Here is a 23,999-nt window from a genome sequence, read left to right as displayed (position 1 = left end):
GTATTTTAGTTTTTTATATATAAAACTTCTTATTTGCAATTTTTTAATACAGTATTTAACATTTTAATAATAGCTTTAGTACCACCTTAATACATCAAGGGTGAAAAGGAAAACAAAATCTCTTGCAATATATAAGAAATGTTTAGAATGTCTTACGTTTAATCAGCTTTCTAACCAATCGGCAGATAGAAACAAATTATTTAAAGTGCTAAACAAATTCACAATCATTTCTTCTTTTCAGCTTTTGAAGGGACAGACCAAAATCACGGTAAAAAACAAAAAAAAAGAAAGCCACAGAAAAAGCAGAGCAACAAAGTACGTCATTCTTTTTAGAAATCTTAATACGTTGCTGTTCTTTTTCCGTGGTTTTCTTCTTCTTTTTTTTTTTTACCATGATTTTCGATTTTAACAAAACTAAAAACAAGTATATTGTTGGTTGAAAGTTTCTATTAAAAAAAGTGCAAAATTCTTTTACAGATAAATTTATTGACTTTTACTTTGTAGTTTTAAAAAAAGTATTGCAGGTGTAAGGTTAGTTAACGATTCACTGAACAGGTGCAAAATTTTGAAAAGAAATTACGACAGTCAACGCTGGACAAGTTGCAGACAGTGAGTTTTTTGTTTTAATGACAAACTTAAACTATTTTTTCTTTAAGTTCACGTTATACATTATGTTAGACACAATATCTTGGTCTTCAAGGAGGTGTTTCTTTGAAAGAGACTGTCAGACGAATAATGAAAAAGGTCATGACTGATTATTATTATACTGATATATTTAAAGAAACTATTTAGAAAAAAAAAATTTAAGAATAAAATGTATTTTAAAAGTAATCATCACTTAGTAAAATTAACAATTCATTTTCTCCCAGCGTTTAAAGTTAGAGATAGAACAAAATAATTCTAACCTGACGATTTGGCAAACAGCTTTAATTTCATGAACCATGGAAATAAGCATGCTTTTTCTGTCCTGCAGCTTAAGGACATTGTTTGTGGTTAGTAAATATTTGTATGTATATATTTGAGTAAATTGAAAAAATTTGCTACTATTGTTTGAAAAAGAGCGTTTTTGTGAAAGAAGACTTTATTTATCATGAAGTCAACTGACATTTGTCTTGCAAAACTAGCATCTTGTGATCAAATAGTTCCGTTAAAATGCTTATCAGTGTTTATGTCCTTTGTTCATAAAATTTATTAAAAATCAACCAATAAAAGTCTAACTTGTTTTAGAGTGCTCGCACCACTGACTTGTGATCTTTTCAGATATACAAACCATTACATCTTAACTTTATAAATGGTATTGTAAAAATACAATGGTAACAACATGACAATGAGTCCTAAGGTTTCCACTTTCACAAAATTTGTTAATTTTTGGGTTAAATTTTATGGAATTGGTTAGAGACCGCCGATCCGTTACGGTTTATCGGATTGCGGATTGTTCACCGAATTATCTATGCTAAACGGTTCAAATTACTTACGGATTGATTTGATCCGAAAATAATGTATCGGAAAAAAATTCGTTAAAATTTTTTCGGATTATTTTTTCGGATTGCAATCCGATTCGATACTTTCGGATCGGATTGCTATTCGAAAAATTTTTTCGAACGGAACCCGATCCGATATTATTTTTACGGATTTATACGGATTAAGAATAAGGAATGCTTTTGAAATAAGATTCATTTTTATTTATTTATAATATTCAAATATACAATGAAAAGAAATGATTTCCATGTTAAGAAATAAAAAAAGTCAAAATCACACTGAAAGTTAATCATTTTCCAAATTCATTTCCTGGCCACACCATGTCTTGAATTTTACTGAGTTGCTTAGTGTTTTCTTTCATATATACCAACATCTCAACCTTTGAGGTTGAAAGATTGGTTCTTCTAGAGCTGTATATATTCCCTGCTGTTGAGAAAACTCTTTCAGATGTTGATGATGCAGCAGGTATACAGAGGTTTTTTCTGGCCAGCCTTGACATCATCGGGTAAATATACTGGTTTTGTTTCTATAATTCCAGTACATTTGTACTTGCTGGTTTTGCATTTAAGTACCCCTCAATTTCAGCTGAAATGGCTTTCTTGGTGCTTGTTTCACCTCAAGGAGTAACGTAACCTGCACCAAACATTTTCTTCCTCAGTTGTTCAGTGAAATCAAAGTCGTCATCATCTTCATCATCCAACATTGAAGAGGAAGGAGTGCTTTGGCTAGCCAAAATTTCTTTTTTTGACAGTTCTTCCATACCTTTCTCTACTGCAGTTTTGACTACTTCAAAATTTTCCCCCTCATCCACAAAGCACATGCCCTTCCTGTTAGGATTTAAAAAATGAGCAATAGAGAATTCAATATTCATCAGCTCCCCTTCGAATCTTTTATTTAGATCTTCATTGAATTAGTGAGCAAGCTCTAATGACACCTCGGTTTTTGGCTTAATACAGGCCTTACATTTTGCCTTGTTTTCCTCCACCTTGTTGAAGAATTCTCAAAAATTAGATAGCTTAGGCATCTGAAAAGAAGAAAAAAATGAAATAACATAAAAATGGAATAAATCAGATTATTTGATTTTTTTTTCATATTTGTCTGAACAAAAAATGATATTTTTGAGGCCTGCATAAAGTTTTCATTAAAAGAACTAATTATTTAAAGATTATTTGCCTTAATTGTTGAAATGAACGCAACAACTTTTCAAACTAGTTTTTATCTCTATTTTTATTTCTATTATTATTTAAGTAGAAGAAATATAACAATATAAATTTTATCGGACCAATCCACTAATTGCAATAAAACCACAAAGCGAATTAATTCGCAAAGGAATTCGATCCACAAAACAAAAAAAACAAAAAAACCCGCAAAAACTCAGTTTGAAATAGGGGAACATGGGGCATGATGACGAACGTTTTGAAAAGCACTTATATCTTATTCAATAACTGTTTCAATAAGTAAAACTTTATCAAAAAGTGGAAAAAAAATTATTATGCGGCACATATGTATAAAAAAAACCCATATAAAAATTATAAATAGCCTGGAAAAAACTCATTAACCAAAGTTACCTCAAATTATCATCTTGCCCTGTATGCGGGGCAAGATGGCGACTTAAAAAAAAGTAAATTCCATTATACCATTACCTTCCCAAATAACACGATATCATAAATTCTAGTTAATAAGGTATGTAATACAAACGGTTATGTACTTTTTTCAACAATTAAACTTTATATTTATATAGGGCTATGGAAAAAAAAGTCTACTAATCAGTTCATAGCAAATTCCAACACAACAAAATAAAGCAAGTGTCATACAAATACTTTAATGCATAATAAAGCAATATAATAATGACTAAGCCACACAAAAGTTATTACAATACAAGTTTATGGTAAAACATGTAATTTGACGAAACGACAAACGAGTCAACTTGCCCCGCTCAGAGTCGGACTGGCTAGAAAAAACGGCCCGGGAAATTTTGTCACGGAGAGGGGAGCCAAGAGCCTTCACGCCGTCCATGACAGCGACTATGATTAACGCCCTTATTTTTCTAAATTTAACTATATTGTAAAAAATATTAGTAAAGGACTTTTTATTTTTAGGCATTACTGTTTATTATTATTTAAAGTATGAAAAAAAAAATTTAAACTTCCCAGCCTAAATATTATATTGTAAAATATTGATAAAACATGTAATTTGGCGAAACGACAAACGAGTCAACTTGCCCCGCTCAGAGTCGGACTGGCTTGAAAAAACGGCCCGGGAAATTTTGTCACGGCGGCCCACTTCATTGTATGTTGCATATATATATATATATATATATATATATATATATATATATATATATATATATATAGAGAGAGAGAGAGAGAGAGAGAGAGAGAGAGAGAGAGAGAGAGAGATAGAGAGAGAGAGAGGGGAGCCAAGAGCTTTCACGCCGCCCATGACAGCGACTATGATTAACGCCCTTATTTTTCTAAATTTAACTATATTGTAAAAAATATTAGTAAAGGACTTTTTATTTTTAGGCACATTATTGTTTATTATTATTTAAAGTATGAAAAAAAAAATTTAAACTTCCCAGCCTAAATAATATTGATAAAAATAAATATAATAATAATATTGATAAAAATAAATATTTCTAAAACACTGCTGTTAGTTGGAGTCTAGAAATAGGAGACATAATCGCTATTCAATATTGAATAGTATAGCAACTTTTTCATCGTTTGACTAGTCGATGCCAAGACATCAATTATTGCATCGTTATTATTTCTCGGAAGAACGTCTTTTTCACAAGATATCAGCATGAATGACTGTAAACTTGACTGACTCATCAAATTTCTTAATCTGTTCAAAATATATTTTAATTTCGAAAATGACCTTTCACAAGCAACTTGTGATGAGGATAATGTCAGCACAAATTTTTAAGCCAGAAACAAATTTGAATACGCAAGACTATGCAAGTTAAACTTCTGGAGGACAAAGTAACAATAAACAATACATGTTTTGCAAGATTTGCATTTATTTCTGTGGCTGTCACTGTTTTCCACTTCTGGGATTGTAAAGACAGCTTCAGATTCTTCGGATTTCTATTGTTATATGTTGTCCGAGACAGAGTTAGATACTTCCGTGTCAAATATCAAGTTATATTCATCTTCAAGAGTTATTTCAAAACTTTAAAAATTTATAAAATCTGCACTTAGAAAACAAAAAACCCACCCTATTAGACTACCAAAAAAAAAAAAAATGCTGTTTGACATAATAAATAAATAGTTGCAGAATCTATTTTTATGTGGGGACGAAAGAATTAGCTTAATTTACTTGTGTATAAACAAAACTGAAACATTTAAAATTAAATAACTTTATCAATTCTAAAGCAAAACGACGTCCCAAAAAAATTATTGTAGTGCAACCTTTTCTAAAAAAAATAATATCTATATATACGTATATAACTTATTAACTACTATTTATTTTCATGGGTGGGTTTTTATTCTTCGACACCTACATAAAATCATTTGTTGCGTTTTTTGGATGAAGTTTTTCAAAAACGTACGATATTTTTAGGTACGTGTGTAAAAATTTCAAACCATTTATTTATTCAAGTTTTATATATGGTTCGAAAGAGCTCTGAACTTGTAATAAAATGGTGAAAACTTTATGAAAAAAGAATCATTACAAAAAAAGTTATGCTTATTTAAGTAACATTATTTTTATGAAGATTTGCTTAAGAAAAATGCAACTTTCGTATAAAACTCGCGTTCGGCTAACGGCAGCTTTGTAATAGAATCATTGTTAATTTGCGTAGTGAAATGTGCAAAACGATTAAAAAACGTAACTAAAAAAGTTTCGAATTAAAGAAACAAAGTATTTTTAATGATTAAAACGTAACAGTAAAATTTATAATAAAGTTTTATAAAACATGCATAAAAAAATATCGCGTTTTCTTGCAATATTTACAATAATTATATATATATATATATATATATATATATATATATATATATATATATATATATATATATATATTATATATATATATATATATGTATATATATATATATATATATATATATATATATATATATATATATATATATATATATATATATATATATTTATGGAGGTGATCTTTAAATACATTAAAAGCCTCAGCGTTTTCGCCTTATTTTTATCGTTACTAATGAATTTCAATGAAAGATAAATATATAAATAACAGTTCTAATAAAATATATCATTATAATGAATAAAAAAAACAAATATACTGAATTCTCTACTGTCAAAAACCGCCCCTCCCCCTAACACTATGTAACGGAAGTGGAAATACATACCTCCACTGCGTGGAACAATAGGGTATGTGGTCATGAATATTTTTTGATGAAATTTGGCAGGGACATAGAAAATAGATCTATACAGTTGCCTGTAAAACTTTAAATATGTACCAACATGCCTTCAATATTAATGCACCTCCGGAACAGAAACGAAATTTTAAAACCGAATGAAAATCACTGGTAACTAAAAAAAACAACAGAATTTATAACAAAAAGTAACAGTAACAGAAGAAATAATTAGCAGAAACAGTTTTATAAAGTGTAACAGTCACAGTAACGCTAAAAGAGGTGGAAATGGTACCTCCACTGGGTCGAAAAACACGGTATGTGGTCATGAATATTTTTTAATGAAATTTGGCAGGCACATAGAAAATAGATCTATACAGTTGACTGGAAAATTTCAAATATGTACCAACATGCCTTCAATATCAATGCAGTGCCAGAACAGGAACACAATTTTAAATAGCAATAAAAAAAACTGAAAAATTTATTACACGCAAAAAAAAAACCATAATTTATTCAACATAAAATATTCTACTTTTTTAATAAAGTCTAAGCTGATACAAAATCCTAAAAAAAAAGACAAATAAATACATCATTACCACACCGACTTCGAGCACGCTGTGAAAAAAAAGGTCACAGTTTTTGTCTTTAAAATCGGTGCCGTAAAAACCCAGATACGCACGTACCTATTTTATCTGCTAATCAATTTACAAAATATTCAATCATGTGAACATGCGCACTAAACTGGCAGGCAAAAAACATAAACATTCGGCAATAAACATTTAGAAAACTTGCATTTTGTCATTATTTCACGTAAAGTTGCAGCTCTAGATACGTTTGTAATTATTTTATCTCTTTTAATAAAATTTTATAACATATAATTCGCATTTCAACGTTTCAAGATGTTTAATATCCATAATAAAAACGATTATTTATTTAGCTAGTATATTTCAATTTAAATTGATATGAACTAGTTGAATAAATAATAAAAAACTGTAAAACCTGTAATAAAGGTATTTTGCAGTTTTTACATCTATATATATATACATCTATATATATATATATATATATATATATATATATATATATATATATATATATATATATATATATATATATATATATATATATATATATATATATATTTATATATATATAGAAAACAGCAAAATCTTTTTGTTTGGAAGAACTCGTTCCAAAAGGAACGAGTTCCTGAAACTAGTTCTTTTTTTGAGAAACGAAGTTTGGAACTGGTTCCTTTTAAAATAACGGAACGAGGAAAGAGAAAGAATTCTTTTTTTGAAGGAACGTGAACGAAAAGTAATAGTTCCTAAAATATTTATAACTTTGCTTTTTGCTATAGCTTTTTTTTAAAGTTCAGAAACAAAATGATTTGTATTTGGATAATATCCAATCCTAGTTCGGATTCAGTTGGTCACACGAACGTGATTTCTGAATTAATCTGATAGTTTAAAAATTAGTATATGTGGCTAACTAAATCCGAAATAAAACCGCGTAAAATTAATAAACATTAAATAAAAAGACTTTTTATGAAATTGAAAAATAAAATAATAACGGAGGAGAGCGCACTCGCTCCCACAACTCTTCAACTACTGTCAAAAAATCGGAAGGTTTTTTCTAGAGAGCGGACAACCGCGATTTTCGATTATCGATTAATGACCAACCAAATTAAAAAATTTATGATTAATTCGATTAAAGTTGTGTGATCGTTTTAATCAGTTTCGAGTAAACTATTAATCATTTTAATCAAATTGTCTAACAATTAGTCATTTTATTCATTTTAAATCTAGTTAGATTTTTTAAATTTCTAATACTCCTTTTTCATAAAAAACTCGATAAAATATTTTTTTTTTTATTTTAAGAGAAAAACACAAAATGAAAAACACAATGAAACTCATTTTGTTTTAACATTTATTGTACAAAAATCACGAACACATTAAAAGATGGCAAACAAAAAGTCTCTCAGTTAGTTTAGCTATTTTTGTTGGTTTGTTTAAGAGGCAAGGCTTCAGATGATTTAGGAATTTTTCCTCTTTTTTGAAGGCTGTCGTGTTGGCTGCTCTGCCAAAGCATTATCTTCAAGTTCATTTAAATCTGAGCTTCTTCCAGGATTGGTTGAGTCAGAAATTGTGGCAGAAGAAGATTCAGAGTCTGAAATATCATCCAAACTCTCAGCAGGGACAGCCTCCTTGTTCAAATACCACTTCCCTTTTACCAAGTCTTTTAAATGATCATAATTTTTGTTGACGTAAATCATTTTCTCAGTTGTCTTTGGATTTAGATTATGCCTATGTTTTGTCAGCAGTTTCCCTGCATTAGAAAAAGCTCTCTCTGATGAAGATAAAATTGGTGGAATGGCCAATACCCCTCTTGCAATTTCGGCAAGCATTGGAATCACCTTTTCATTATTCCTCCACCACTCCAGGATGTCTGTGTTTGTTCCAACACGTGGCAACAGTGCATAGTCATTGAACTCTGATCTAAGAGGCTCAATTTCCATTGAACTTAGAGACAGTGACCCTTGATCAGTTAACAAAGTGTTAAGCAGTTCTGCCATGTTCTCTTCACAAGGATCATACTTGGTTCAAACAGCAATTCTGGTTCAACACGGACAAGTTTGTTTTCTCTGAACTGAAGTGTGGATTCATGTTCCTCTATCAACAAGTTAATCATGCTTTCTTTTAGATCATCTGGAAGAAGTGAACCTCGTACAACTGGATTAAACAAGTGTCCAAGAGCAAGTGCACTAATCTTTGCACCTTTCAACGGGAATTTTTCTGTCAAAAGATCTAGTGCTTTGTTTAAAAAAGCTTTGTATGAATGAGAGCCAGCATCTTTTTGAATCTCTTTTCTGAGAGTCAAAAGCAAAGATTTGATTCGCACAAGAGCAAAATCATTTCTCACTTCCTTGTCACAAGACATCCACTCACTTGTTGTCTTGATTGTTTGCAAAATGGGGAGAATTTCCTCTCGTGGTGTGATATCCCCATGAGTCAAGAGAACTTTTTCAAAATGATTTGAAATGTCATACACATTTAGATTTAAAATTGCCTCCTTCATCTGCACCATTGTTTGAATCATGATGCAGTGTGAATTCCACCTCGTTTTGCATGGCTTGGGTATAACTTTGTAGGTGAGTTGTGTGTCTTAGCACACCTCAGAGAGAAGGGCTCGACATGGTGCAGAATGTAATAATCTAGTGGTGAATTTGTTTAGTTTTTGGATAGCTGCTTTAAGTGTTGAGTCTGCTTCAACAGCTATTTGAAGAATACTTTTAAGCTTGTGATCAATGCATTGAAGGCTTCCACTGTCTATTCATCATTTTGTTCTGTCTAAGCTCTTGACAAATTTTGCATTGCTCAAACCTGACCTCATGTTTGCTGCATCATCCAAAACACAAAAAATCTGATCTGAAGTTTTGAGAACAGGGAAGTCCAGGGAAATCAGTTTATCAATTTCTTTGTCAATATTTACACCAATATGCTTGCCTTTGAACTTGGCAACTTTAAGTGAGTATGAATACAACCTCCACATCGGACAAATGTAATGTATTGTGAAGCATTGAAATGAGTCTCCAGGCTTGGATATCCAGTGATCTGTTGTTAGTGTAACTGCCTGGCCATTTAAATCATTCTCAAGTTTTTTCTTCATGGCATCACGAAGGCAATTATGAAGTAGAGGTACCTTATACTTTGCTAAAGTACTGCTGCACTTTGTGTTTGCCTCAGGATGGATGTCAAAAAGAAAATCTTTCCATGCCTCAGTATCCACAATATGTAGTGGTAGGTTCAAGCGTACAAGAAATCTTGTGATAGACATATCAATTTCTTGTTGGCGAGGACTTTTGTATCCATACTTTACAGATGACTTTTTTGAGTCCAAACAACTTTCTGTTTTTTGTGACAAGTATCGTATTTTATCCTCCACACTTTTCTTCTTTAAGTCTTCCAATTCATCATTTTGTTCTGGGTGTTTGGTTCTAAGATGGAATAGCATGGTAGATGTTGATCCACTTTTGTAAGAGAAATACACAGATAGACCTTTCTCATGGCATGTATCACATCGTGTTCTATCACCTAAAAGCACAAAAACTACGATATTTGTCTGTGGCAAAGCATATGCAGACCTAGTAATTACTTGAGTTGTTGATGTTAGATCCAGAGGACGGGCTGAGGGCTGGGGTCTACACATGGTATGAGGCCGTTATCATTCATTCTATGCAATTACCTTCTGTTGTCCAACAATCTTTAACTAAATATGAATCACTTTATGCACTATATAGGTAGTAAATAATTAGTTTTTTAACTTTTTGTCACTAATTTTGTTGTAATGTTTAAAGATATTGTACTTACAAAGGAGAGTCAATACGCATTATTTTGTTACATTAAAAAGTGCCTTTAAAAGCTTTTTCATTAACAACTTTAGATATAAAATAGTATGGAATTATTTATTTTGTTTAAGAAAAATCTTAATTTACATTTTGTGGAAAAAGACTAAAACCATTAAATATTATTTAATTTTCTTTAAAGAAAAGTATTACATTTACATTTTGTGGAATGAGGATAAAAATCATTAAAAATTATTAAATACACTTTATTTTTTTTTTATTATGCTCTAACAAAAATCTTACCTTCACATTTTGTGAAATATTGCCAAATCAAAGACGGCACTTTCTTCTCACTTTTTACAGCACAACCACTTCAACAGCCAAAAGTAAACTGAACAATAATTTAATCGAGTTATTGCAGCTACCTTAATTAGAAAAATCAAATCGATTAAAAATCAAATTTCATGAATATTAATCGTTTTAATCATTTAGACGCTCTCTTGTCGCGCGATAGTTTATAGAAATCTCGCTCTAATTAACTTTTTAATCGTTAGGTTTTTTTTTTTTATCATTAATCGAAGTAATCGATATTAACGAATAAAATGATCACATAGGACGGTTGGCCAGTCTCTAGAATATAAATACGTTAAAATACGTCAGCTTTTCTGCTATAATGTAAAGTAATACACTACAATAGTTATTGTAATTGTTTTCATCAAAACAATACAATAGTTGTTGTAATTGTTTTCATCAAAACAATACAATAATTATTGTAATTTTATTTCATTAAAACAATACAATACAATAGTTCTCGAATTTTATTGTATTGTTAGAAAAAAAACAATACAATACTTATTGTAATTGTTTTTCATCACAGCAATACAATACCAAAATAAAATTTTTTTATTGTTTCTGTAATTTTACAATACAATATTATTGTATTGTAATGTGTAATTGTATTTAATTTTTACAATTACAATTACAATACTCCTAACCCTACTCGATAGTAACCTGATAACCAGTGTGCAAATATTTTATGTATAATCTCCAAGTAGTTAAAAAGATATCCTTGTTCAAAGTTGAAAAACTCAGAAAACAAGAAAACAAAATAAAAATCTCTCTGAAACATTCAAGACACATGTGAGTTATCATTACAAAAACATTTTCTTATGACTGACAATTTTTTTGCTCATTTTTTTTACTAAGAAACATATAAACAATATACATTTTTGAAATCTACAATAATTATATTATTCAAATTTATAAAGTAAAAAAATTGGAAAATTGTGATATTTTATAGGCAAGTACCACCTTAAGCATTTTGTATGTTATATCTGGATCATTCCTGACCAATGTTTCCTCGTGGAAACTACTGTTTAACTAATCTTAATTTAAAAGCAATTATAACACTCTGGAACTTGAATCTACGCTGAAGAAAAGTGAGGGACCATGCACACAACAGATTGAAGCAAAAACTGAAAGTTCAGTAACAAGTATACTATGGAAAAAGTTTTATTGGAAATCATGTGCATAAAATGCTTCAGGTTCCATTTCTTTTATAAATTAATTTATTCCAAATCTGAAACATTATTAATAACAATAATAAAAAGTAATATAAAATCGTGCAATATATTTTTTTAAAGAGACATTTTTCTTTTTTAGAAAAACTATATGCTAAAGTTATGTAATTCTTATTTATGATGAAGGATTCTCTGGGATAAGTCTGCACAAGAATTCGGTCGAAATAATTACAAAACATAAACTACACTTTCATAAATGTTCTGCATGCTATAGCATAATCTACTCAAAAAATACAATGACAACAGAAATGTTAAAGGAACTTAATAAGTTTTATTTGATTTTTTTCTTTTTTTTTTCTGTTTATAATAAGTTTCTCAAAGCGCTTTGGAAATTTATTGTGTTAATTGTTATTGAGGTTGAAGAGTATACTACAACAATGCCTAGCAAGATAATTTTGATGGTTTATGATTATTTAACTTAAAAAGCTGGGATTAAGAGTAGGGGAGACTTGTACTGAATGGACCTTGTACTGAATGGACCTTTTCAAAAAAAAGAACTTAGAGACCATTTAGATGTATTTTTGTCGTCACAAATAATTCACCTTTACACAATGTCTCTTCAGTATGTCTGAGTTAAATTTATTCGAAGAAAAGCAGTAGTTATGGAAGTTTTCTGTTTTTTCAAGGCAAATGTAATTTTTTAACTTTTCTGAGTTTTCAATTTACAAAGTTTTTTCAAGAAGAAGTGAACTCTTAATATTAATAATATTATAGATATATATTTTGGACTTCAGATAAAAGTAGAAGGAAAGTTATCTAGGGTACAGATTGTTGTAATTGTTTGGGTAACATGTGGATATTGATATGTGTACTGAATGAACCACCATTGATTGTACTGCATGGACTGGACCATTTTCCGATTAGAGCATTTATTGCGTTTCAGTTTGTTACTTACTAAAACAAAATAATCGTGTCTTTTTAATATAAACAAGTTGTGAAAGTGTGACTAATAAAATATACTAAAAAAAAAAAAAAATCTTGGGCATAAAAAACTATAAAGCTCATGGTTTATCATGATTCATTATAGGTTAATTTTCACTAGGATAACAATATTATCATTCAATATTGGAACATCAATATACCCTCATTGCTGTGCATAATTCAACATTTTATTTATTACGAGTTTACTGCTGGTCCATTCAGTACAATCAACTGTACTGAATGGACCATCAAACAATTTAGTACAGGTCATGTTTATCGCATTTTTTAACAATGTTTCAATTGCTCAATGGTATACACCTTTCAAGGATAGTTAGTTAAGATATGAATCTTGTCTTCTGAACTAAAAAACCCACCATAGTTATTCACAAAATAAATATTAATCGAATTTATAAAAAAGTCTTATTTTGTGGTCCATTCAATACAAGTCTCCCCTACAACATGATTCATGTTGCTATCATATTTTCTTTAGAAAAAAATATTTTTGAGCTGATGCATTTTTATCGCACAACTTGGCCAAAGGCTTTAGTGCCTCCGAAGTTACACATGTTGGAAGACCATGGTCAATAAGGTAATGCAGTAAAGTGCCTTGTAATCAAATTATTTATCACTAGTTAATAAAAAATCATATCTAAATTGAAAATTAAAAAATTGTGATTTTTGATTTTTGTGATAAATTTTTATTATTTTATCCCATAGTGCATAGGCTTGGGGCGAGTATTTTCACAAGAATTGACTGTGTTTGCCAAAATGGAATGATTAACGAAGAGTTTTTTTTGTTTTTTTTTTGTAAAGTACAAGTTTCTTGTTATTATGCTTTTTAAATTAGTTAAAAATTACTAAAACGAAATTTTAGATTCAATTTAGATATGATTTTTTATTAACTAGTGATAAATAATTTGAATTTTTTTTCAGAACTATTTTGTTTATTTGAATCATGCTTGAATTTTTAATACATTGGATAAATTACTATCTTTTTTTTCATTACCAAGAAAAGCTTTTATTCATCGATTTTACTTAAAACAAGAAAAAATTATAGTGCTAAATAAACAAGATTCTTGATGTTTAGTAAAAAAAAATTCGACTTATATAATAATACTTTTCGTTGTTTGATTTTAGACAAACTAAAGCGCTAAGAGAGAAAAAAAAAATAAAAAAAAAAAAATTATTTTGGCTAAAAAAATACAGTGAAACTTAACCTTTTTATAAAAACGCAAAATTCGTGTATTTTCAAGAACATGCATTAACGGCGTTGAGTTGTATAAAGTTCTTTCAGAAAAGGTTTTATTTGAATTATAAAAATTTTCTCGTTTGAGAAACCCTTTTTCCAATGATGGTATGGAAATAACGACAGAAAAATTTAAGACAGAAAAATTTAAAAACTCAAGTAAAAAAATGCTTTTCGTCAAATTTTCGAGGTTTAATTATGAATTTTGATATTTTTATATAGCAGAATCAAGAAAAATATATATCTAGTTGTCAAAGGTAGAAGGACCAAGGCTCCAAGTCCCCCCTGTCACCTCTCCTGTTAAAACAATTTGGTTTAAAACTTTACACATGACTTAATTTAATTTGTTTTTGCAAATTAAAAATCACTAATCCAATAATAAAAAGCTTTTTTTTTTTTCTATAAAGTGAGGATGCCATAGTATTTAACCATAGTAAAAAACTTCACAAAAACCATTTTAAATGTATAGCAATATAGAAACTTTTTTTTTTTACAAAAGCTTTTTTTAAAATTTTAAAAAAATTGAATTCTAAGAACAGCCATAAGAAATAAATAGAAGAAGGTCTCCTTAAACTTTTTCAAGAAATATGGTTAGGTTTCCATGATTAAAAACCTTGAACGTAGGGTTGAAAAAATGTAAACAAATCGCGTGTAGTTTATCTTTCTCAACAACAAATGTTAACGAACGTTTAGATGTTCCTCCTCTTGTTTTAAGTGTTTTAGTACACATCCGGGTTATCGTTAAACTAATTTGAATTAAAAAAGCAACAAAAAAATTTATGTATATTGGAGAATATGCAATTACTTGGTTTCCAGAAAAAAATTATTTTCGTTGCTAAGGGCCGTAACCATTTTGAAAGCGTTGATTTTTTTTCCGTAAAATTTGCGCATGCGTACAACAACAGCCCTACCAAACGACCGTGAATTAGCGCTTCTCTTTTCTCAAATGATAGAAATTATGAACAAGTATTTAAATACAAGTAGGTTTCGTTAAAATTTTTTTGAATGCACCCGAAAGAATTAAATACAATTGAAAAATTTATTAAGTAAATTTAAGTATTTATTAAATTTTGCTATTTTTACAAATAGTTGTTGCTACAAATAAGTTGGCAAATTTGAACCTTTTTTTCCTCCTTTCAAATATTTTTTGCAAAAAGTAAAAATCAACACAAAAACAAGAAAAAAATCAAATAAAATTAAAACTATTTCATTTGCTTCCAGACAAATCACTCTGTGAACCTGAGAGACCGCTTTTTTTTTGTCATATCACTCGACCCAAACTTTTATTATTTGCTCAGTATTAATGTATAAGGTTTGTATTCTAAGGTTTGAAAAATCAACTTTTAAGTTTTTACATATATTCATCATGCATAACCGAATTGGACTCTCCTTCAATTAAAATCATCTGTTGATTTCCAAATCTAAGATCCTAAGACATGTACCAGAAAAAATCTGATGTGGTGTTTAAGGAAACCGTGCATCATTTTAAAACAGTGAAAAATTTTGCATTTTCTCGTTGAAAATCCTGGTGTATCAAACAAAACAATTTCTAAAGAGCTGCAGATTGATTTGAGAAACAGTGCAGAGCGTTGTGAAACGATTTAAGGTACAACCAACCAACTGGTACAACCAAAAGAAAATCAAGAAGTGGAAGAAAAAAATTCTTAGACGAGATCTTGGTAAAAAAAGTGAAAGATACCTTAGACAGAAAACTGGAGATTTCTGTTCTAACTTTAGCGAATAAATTTCTCCACTATACAAAGAGTAAAGAGAAATTGTGGCTATAAATCTTATAAAAAGAAAAAAGTTCCTCGTCGTGAAGAAAAGCAAGAAAATGTCGCAATTCGATGTTCAAAGCTGCTCTATAAAGAATTATGTGCTAAAAAATCTTGTTTGATTATTGACGATGAAACTTATTGTGCTGCATATTTCCGATCTCTTCCAGGACACCAATATTATTCTACAATTAATCGCAAGAAACTGAATTCCAATTATAAATGAATTGGAATGCAAAAATTCGCTAAAAAATTCCTATCGAAAGATATTGGGCTCTTGTCAAAAGAAAATTAAGGTTCAATGTAAAAGAAGCCAAAACATTAGACTTCAAAAATAAATGGATTAGAGCTACCAAGAAAGTCTAACCGAAGACTTTGCAAAAGCTGATGTCGAGTGTAAAAGCAAAGTACGTGCGTTCTCACGTACAAAACTTCACAAACTTTCTTAAGTGAAATTTAATAATATTAATATATGCACTTTCAAAATATATATAACATTCAATATTGAAATACAATAGTTAAATAAATATCCTTTATAATGCCTGCGATGATTTTTTCTGGTAGATGTCTTATTGTAGCTACTTTTTGCATAACCTTGTTGCACACTATAAAAACATACATACATACATACATACATACATACATACATACATACATACATACATACATACATACATACATACATACATACATACATACATACATACATACATACATACATACATACATACATACATACATACATACATACATACATACATACATACATACATACATACATACATACATCTGTGTGCTATGAAAATGGTTCTAGCTATAAAACTAATTCCAGTATTTTATCTCACTTTTTTTTTATCGTGATAATCTACTGGTCCTACTTATGTCTTTAAAATGTTTTGTTTAAGTTTAGCAAAAATTACCTCAAAGAAAGTTTGTATCTACTACATACAGTATCCCAAACAGTGTGAAGATGATCTTTAATTATCGTTCCTAATAAAAAAAAACATTTTTTCGTTTTTATTTTCTTTTTTAAATTACATATAAGTCCTTATTTCGTTTCCATTTTTTAAAAATGCCTTCGTTTTTATTTCGTTTTCGCTGAAGGAAAATGTTTTATTTTATTTTTTTGTTGTTGTTTTCGTTAACGAAAATAACACTGGTTAGCATACATCTTATTTTTTATAAAAAAAAATGTTAATGTTTTTATGCACATTATACAAAAAGATAAAAATATTTTCATATAATAGTCATAACTACTAATGGTTACACATTATATAGCTACAATATGCTCTGCATATAGTATTTGAGGAGCCCATCTGCAAAACGCTCTAAGTCCAAGTAAATTGATTTTGAGAAATCGAAGGAAAACTGCCCCACGCCTAATTAGCGCTCCAAAAACAATTGTGTTCGTTAAATTTGTATCATTAAATAGACACTATAAAATCACAAGCACTTTACAGGATCTCGAAATAAACCTTTTTGAAATATGGACTAAGCTTATTTTGATGTCAGTTGGACTTAGATTATTTTGAAAATGTTTCGTTAAATTCTCATGGCTTGTTATTTTATTAAAAAGCATTGAAATATTTTGATTTATTTAACTTGTGCGAATTATAGGTTTTTAATTATTATACTATAAATAAGGTAACGGAAAAGGATGTATAAAACAAAGGGAAAAACAAAATATTGTTTTTATTTAGAAACTGATCAACAACAAAACAAAATTTGAAATACAACAAAAAGTTAAATATGTCTGCTTGCAGCATCTTCATCAAGACAACTGCATATAGTATTTTTCTCATCTTCTAGGCGTTCTTTTGTTAAAGAATCAATAACAACACTTTTTAAAAAATTAAAACGATTATCCTGCGCCCAGTTCACTCCTGCATGCACAAGAATTAAACTTTTGATATCTTTCTGTTTAGCATTAGCAACTGGGACTCCTTTCTGAATCTGAGATGGACAAGAAAAACAGTCATGCCCTCTCTTTCTTATAATCTGAGGACTGTTCAGAAAAAATTTAAAATTTGGTTCTCCTTGGACTTTAATATTAAGTGATCCTCTTGTGATAAAAAAGCATTTATTTTCCTGAACTTTGATTGGCAGTGGTTTTTTAAAAACTCTTAGTGATACTGATTTAAAATCTAACACACTCCAGTCTCTTTCTACAATTTTCACTTTTCCCTGTGTACTGTAAACACTATAGTACTCTTCTGGGGAATATATTCACTCAATCTTTTTAAGCTTTTTTTCTAAAGTTCCAAATACACAGTCACAAGGCAAAAATGTATGTCCTCAAACAGGAAACAAAAGTTCAATAGTTTTTACTAACGTTGGTGCATGTCTTAACAGCCAGAACCCTGCCATATAAATTAAAGCAATATTTTTATTTTGACCACCACATGCATCAGAAACTAAGCGAACAGTGTCTATGCCATCCATGTTTGTATTGCAGAGCTTGTCAAATACTGCATTGGAACAGGAAGAACTATTCTTTTTGAAATCATTCTCATTCCAAGTATAGATAGTGACATCTGGATTTAATGATCTGTTATTTTTGTTTTCTACAACACAAAAGTTGTATATGTATAGTTGTCTACTGTAATAAGCTTGCTAATCTAGAACTTTAGGAATGACTTGGTTTTGTTGATGGTCAAAGCAAATAATTTTTAAACCATCTCTCTGCTCCTTTAAAAGGTCATAGAATGCATTTGCTCTACGCTTATGAACAACTAAATCAGTAATTAAACTGTTTTTCTTTTCTAAATTATTTTTAATCTTTATTTGGTTTCGAATTCTTTCACAAAATGAACATGCATCTGATTTAGGAGAACCAAGCCCTAAGTTAAAGTTGCTTATAAAAATATTTTGGAAAAATTCATGTCACTGGTAGATTGGGTTCCTTACTGCATACAATTTCTATACTGCTTTAATACTTTTAAGCTCTGATGGTAGATAAAGTTTTATAGATTTCTTTCTGCTATAATGACTCTCCCTTCCAGGAAGAGTCTTTATAAATTCTATCACAGCCTTTCGCTTATCCTTAAATTTGTGGCTCTTTTTATCACCACCTCTGTTTTCTTTTCTATGATTACCATGTTTAAAGAAATGTTTTGCAATATTTTGAACACGAGTTTTACCAACATGTAAGCATTTTAGAAAAGTGTCTTAACAAACATGCACTATTTGTCTGCTTTCTTTTTCCATAAAATAACTAATCTCACAATTAGACCTATTTCTCGTCTTTTGAGGATAAAATTGCTCTTTTTTTCTAGATCGTTGTTTTTTCTGAACAGACAAAAACTTTAGTATATATTTGTCTTGATCACATTTTTTGATAGCATTATAAAAATGAGCATTAAAAAGGTAGCGGTCAGTATTTTTTATTTCAGAACATTTGTATGTAGTTTTGTGGTCATGTTGGCAATAGTGTTTTGAAGGTGGTTTTTGTCCATGCCTAAAAATTAAAATGTAAACTAACATTATATATATATATATATATATATATATATATATATATATATATATATATATATATATATATATATATATATATATATATATACAAAAAAGCTTATATATAAAGCTTTACTCTAGTTTCATTGTAAGAACAAGCTAATGCACCATAAAGGTCATGAGCTTGGTCATTGGATAATAGATCAAGCATATCAACATCATATAAATTTCCTTAAAAAAAGTTTTACAAATTGAAATCTATATGGATTCATATAAGAATAATTTAACTTCAATTTAACTTATTTTAACTAAAAAATAACATTAGAATTGTATATATATATATATATATATATATATATATATATATATATATATATATATATATATATATATATATATATATATATATATATAACCTTTTTTAAAGATATTTCAAGTAATATTTTTTAAAAAGAAGGTATTGTTGGCAGAGGTATTTTAGTTATTTAATCAACTTAACTATGTATATTTGTTTAGGGTTATTTAAAGTTTGTGGATTAGTAAAGCAATCCAAAAGTTTACTTCAGATAAATTGAAAGGGATTGCATTATCTCAATTACTTAAGTCAATTTCTTCTGGTTAATTTTTATTTTGCAAAACTTAGTCAATTCCCAGTCGGCACAACTCGGCGATATGTTACGCGTGGTTTCTGTTACGTGTTTAAAACCCGCTAAAACATAGAGAAAAACACGTTTCAAGAATCGGTTTTCAATCCGAGAAATAAACTTGCTCTTTTTACCGAAACACCAATTATAATTGTGATGTATTTTATTAAATATTCTGTTTTTACGGATGGTTTCACCGTTGCAGAATCGTAGTATGATTTTGTAATAGGTTTTTGTAATGGTTGTGAAACCAGTGATAAAAACACGCGAATATTTAAAAGTTGATTTACGCGCAGAAGCAATTACGGAAAGTGGATACTGACGTAGTTTCCTTAAAATCCCAAAAATATAGATTTAGCGGTTTTTTTTTATGAAATTATTTGAAAACTTTTGTAGAGCAGTTTTTGATGAGTAAAGAAGATTTAAAATTGTGTTCCCTGCAACAGCTGCTTCATTTTATATTTTTTTGAAGATTCAACAGTATACTTAGAGTACATTTGGGGAAATATTTGTCAAAAAAATTTTATTAAATATATTTCTACATGTTAATTTTATTAAATATATTTCTACATTTGTTGCCTTATGTAGAGTTTAGACCAAGCCTATGCAATATATTAGATATATCTATATTTCTGGTAAATATTTTTTGTTGTTGTTGCCATAATGTACATTAATTTGTTGGATATAAGCAAAAAAAATGTTGGATGTTATAACAATAGTTGGATGTTATCATATTATCAATAAAATGATAATGTGTATATTGGTAATATGGCAATATTATGGATATATACCTATATTTATATTTTTTCTAATAATTAGGTTTGTTTCCTATATTTAAACATTTTACAAGTTTTAGTAGTTATTGCTGTAAAATTAGCAGTTTAACAAAAATGAAGACAGAAAATTCAGCATCATATATAAAAGATTATATGAAGAAATGTCAAGCAGCTTTAGCTGGAAATATATCTTTGGCTTGTGCTTTCAATTTATCTTCATCAAGCTCTCATTCTCAAACTGATTTCTTAGAAGAAATATCAGAAGATAGTGAGAGTAATATTTCAAAGTGTTCTCACAATGATTCCCTAACGATAGCTTTCAAGTAGTCATTCTCATTTAGATTCCTTAGAAGAAACTGATCCTTTTGAAAGTTCAAGCTCAGAAAATGAAGATACATGTTTAATTAAGCAAACTGTGCATGAACTTTTATCAGTTCTTACCAAATGGGTAGTAAAATACAAACTCCAAAGAGAGTATTTTGATGAGTTGTTAAACTTGAAACAAATTAGTGGTTGTTTTTATCAAGAAGACATTCTAAAAGATTCTCACACTTCACTGCGTATGCCTTGTAATGTAGACGTTGATAAATGTAATTGACAGTATGTTTACCTTGGATTACGAAAGGGTATTTTATCAATTTTTCAAAGAAGCACTAAAGAAATTAGGTCTGTTGAAGTGGGCATAAATATTGACAACTTACCTGTACATAAATCATAAATTTTCAATTTTGGCTGATGGAATTTGGCAGCATGGAGTTTCTATTAATGGGATTGAATTGCCATTTTGTGTTCTCTCATTTCTTTGTGATGCACCTGCACAAGCATTTATTAAATGTGTAGTGGGACACACCGCAAAGTTTGTTTGTGAAAGATGCTCAATAGAGGCAACACCAGAAAATCATAGAATAGTTTATTTAAAAACTGGTAGAAAATTGAGAACTGATATAGTTTCGTAAAGGATGTTATCCAAATCACAAACTATTTGATAGTCCTCTTTTTCAGTTAAATGGAATTTACATCATTAAAGATTTGCACTTGAAGTGACATTTGAACAGGTTACCTTAATAAATGAGTTAGTAAAATTTGAAAACGCCTTTAGGACAATAAAAGAAAAGTTTCAGTGAAAATTTGATGCAAATGGAACTGTGTGTAAGGATGCAAAAGCGCATTGTTATGCAATTTTAGACTCTGATGACGGAAGAAATACAATAAAAAATTAACCTTATGTATGGTAACCATGTGCCAAACAAGCAATATACTGACCATTTGTCATCAACACACGATTTATCTTTGATTTTGTCGACAGTTTTATTGTCATTAGTGACATGGAAGAGTCCTGAAAAACAGTTAAAGACTTATTTGAGTGAAAGGTTAAAGCAAGGAATGAAAAGAGCACTTTCTTCCAAGAGACTGATCAATTTATGCATTTTCTTTAATTTGCCGTTTTTTAAATTTAGATATATGCATATATCTTTATATATATATATATATATGTATGTTTTTTGAAGTAAAATTTTTGAAGAAATATAGCTACGTTAATTTTTTGGCTTGGAGAAAATAAAGAAAAATAGAATTGTTATAAATAAAATGTAGTAAATAATGAAAGGAACATTAATGTTCCTTTATTATGATTATTTATTTTCTTTATTATAATATGAGTTGTACGTTGAAAATGATTATCTTAAACGAACAAGTTATTCTAATAAATTAAAATGATTTTAAAAGTTTCCTTGATTAAAACTTTAGTATAAACACGTGACAGAATTAGTAAAAATCACGTAAAATTTACGTATTTTTGGTTACGCTTAACCCGTCTCGTACACGTGTTTGATCAAGATTTAAGTTCCAAACCGAAACTTCATTTAATACGCGCTTGAAACCTTATAAGACACGTATTTAAAACCTCAATAAACACGTGTTTGAAACTTCATAAAAGACGTGTCAAACACCAGTAAAATTTCCGTGAAATCTACGTGTTCTTGGTTTACGCCTGGATCGTGACGGATACGTGTTTATAAGGGTTTTAATTCCGAAATTGAAACTAGATGTGCCGACTGGGTTTCTTCTGGTTAAGTTTTATTTTGCAAAACTTGTAGTAAACAGTTAATCAATTTATTGACAATTAAAATATTTGTCAATAAGTTGTTCACAGTCACAGTTCCTATTTGTAATTTAGTCTAGTTTATATAATATAATTAATTTTCAATATTTTAGTTTTTTAGTTACAGACACAATCTTTTCAAAGCTGGTGGACAAGATAAAAGTAAAAATACTGATAGATTACTGTTGTTTAAATTAAATTATTAGTTGGTTTGAGAATGAAGATATAAAATTTATTACAGAGCTGAACTTGAAGTTGTTATTGATAGAGATGTTTCTAATGTTATTTTTTAGTTAAAATAAGTTAAATTGAAGTTAAATTATTTTTATATGAATCCATATAGATTTCAATTTGTAAAACTTTTTTTAAGGAAATTTATATGATGTTGATATGCTTGATCTATTATCCAATGACCAAGCTCATGACCTTTATGGTGCATTAGCTTGTTCTTACAATGAAACTAGAGTAAAGCTTTAAAATTCATATAAACCAAACCTATACAAATAAATTTGTAATAAAAAAAATAATGTAATAAAAAAATTGAATAAAAAAATATCTATCTGTGCAGAATAACTTGCAATATGTGCATGTCACATAAAACTATTTGTTATTTACAATATACTTTTTGTTGTTTAGCACAATATTTATATAAAGTACTTGTTCCTGGAGCAATAATATACCTGTTTGCTAAAGCTGAGCAGGTCTGAAGAATTCAAGTATGCAGTTTTTATATTTAAAATAAAGGTTTATTTTGATTTTAATTGAGTTTATGTCGTATCCTAGGGAAGATACTTTTAGTAAATGTGGATGGACCAATAATCAAATAAGTGAGATTTTGTATTTTTAAAAGATAATGATTTTCAAGGTTGCTACTTTCCTTATATACAAAAATAAAATCAAAGATAATGCTATTTTACAAATAAAAACTCCTAAATCTATCTATGGCAAATTATTGTCACAAAGAAGGTCTTTGGGTTCAAAATTAGATCTTTCTAATTCTTAAACCAAAATTAGTTGTGAGAGGCAAAAAATTATGCGCCATAATGATAGGTTTACCTTGATGGTCATCTTTAAAAAGGAAGTTATGGGGGATTTAGCAACCACAGAAGATTCTGCTCAAGAAAGATTATTGCAAACCAACCCAGGTCAACAGTTACTGGACTTTTAGTAAGCGTGGATGGACCAATGAACAAATCAGTGAGATTTTGCAATAAGTGAGATCCACAGACTAGTTAATAAAATCGGATATGAAAAAAATACATTTAAGTCCATTTTCTAGTAGTTCCATTTTTAGTTTTGCTTAATAAATAGTTATTTAACATTGTGCAGCTAGCCTTTTTCTAAA

The 23,999-nt window shown here is 29.0% G+C and overlaps 1 protein-coding gene and 1 pseudogene across 1 annotated transcript; both read right to left on the bottom strand.

Annotated features, from left to right (window-relative positions):
- Positions 1–8,126: 8,126 nt before the first annotated feature.
- Positions 8,127–9,122, bottom strand: LOC149894944 (uncharacterized; annotated as a pseudogene).
- A 24-nt stretch (positions 9,123–9,146) lies between these two features.
- Positions 9,147–10,654, bottom strand: LOC149894943 (uncharacterized). Its single transcript, XM_090080253.1, has 2 exons — positions 10,459–10,654; positions 9,147–9,904 (listed from the first exon to the last, which is right to left on the bottom strand). The coding sequence occupies exon 2, from the start codon at positions 9,822–9,824 to the stop codon at positions 9,147–9,149; it is 678 nt and encodes a 225-aa protein (XP_089936379.1). The 5' UTR covers positions 9,825–9,904; positions 10,459–10,654.
- Positions 10,655–23,999: the final 13,345 nt, after the last annotated feature.

This window comes from Hydra viridissima, unplaced genomic scaffold (genome assembly GCF_058129835.1).
Source record: "Hydra viridissima isolate aposymbiotic clone 2 unplaced genomic scaffold, HvirCarnegie_v1 scaffold_1, whole genome shotgun sequence".
In the NCBI taxonomy this organism is placed as follows: domain Eukaryota; kingdom Metazoa; phylum Cnidaria; class Hydrozoa; order Anthoathecata; family Hydridae; genus Hydra; species Hydra viridissima.
The sequence above is the reverse complement of the archived record's forward strand: the minus strand, read 5'-3'. Positions and strand labels throughout refer to the sequence as shown.

What these genes read in the sequence shown, in the direction of transcription:
- LOC149894943 (XM_090080253.1), bottom strand. Translation starts at nt 9,824, where the DNA reads ATGCTATTCCATCTTAGAACCAAACACCCAGAACAAAATGATGAATTG.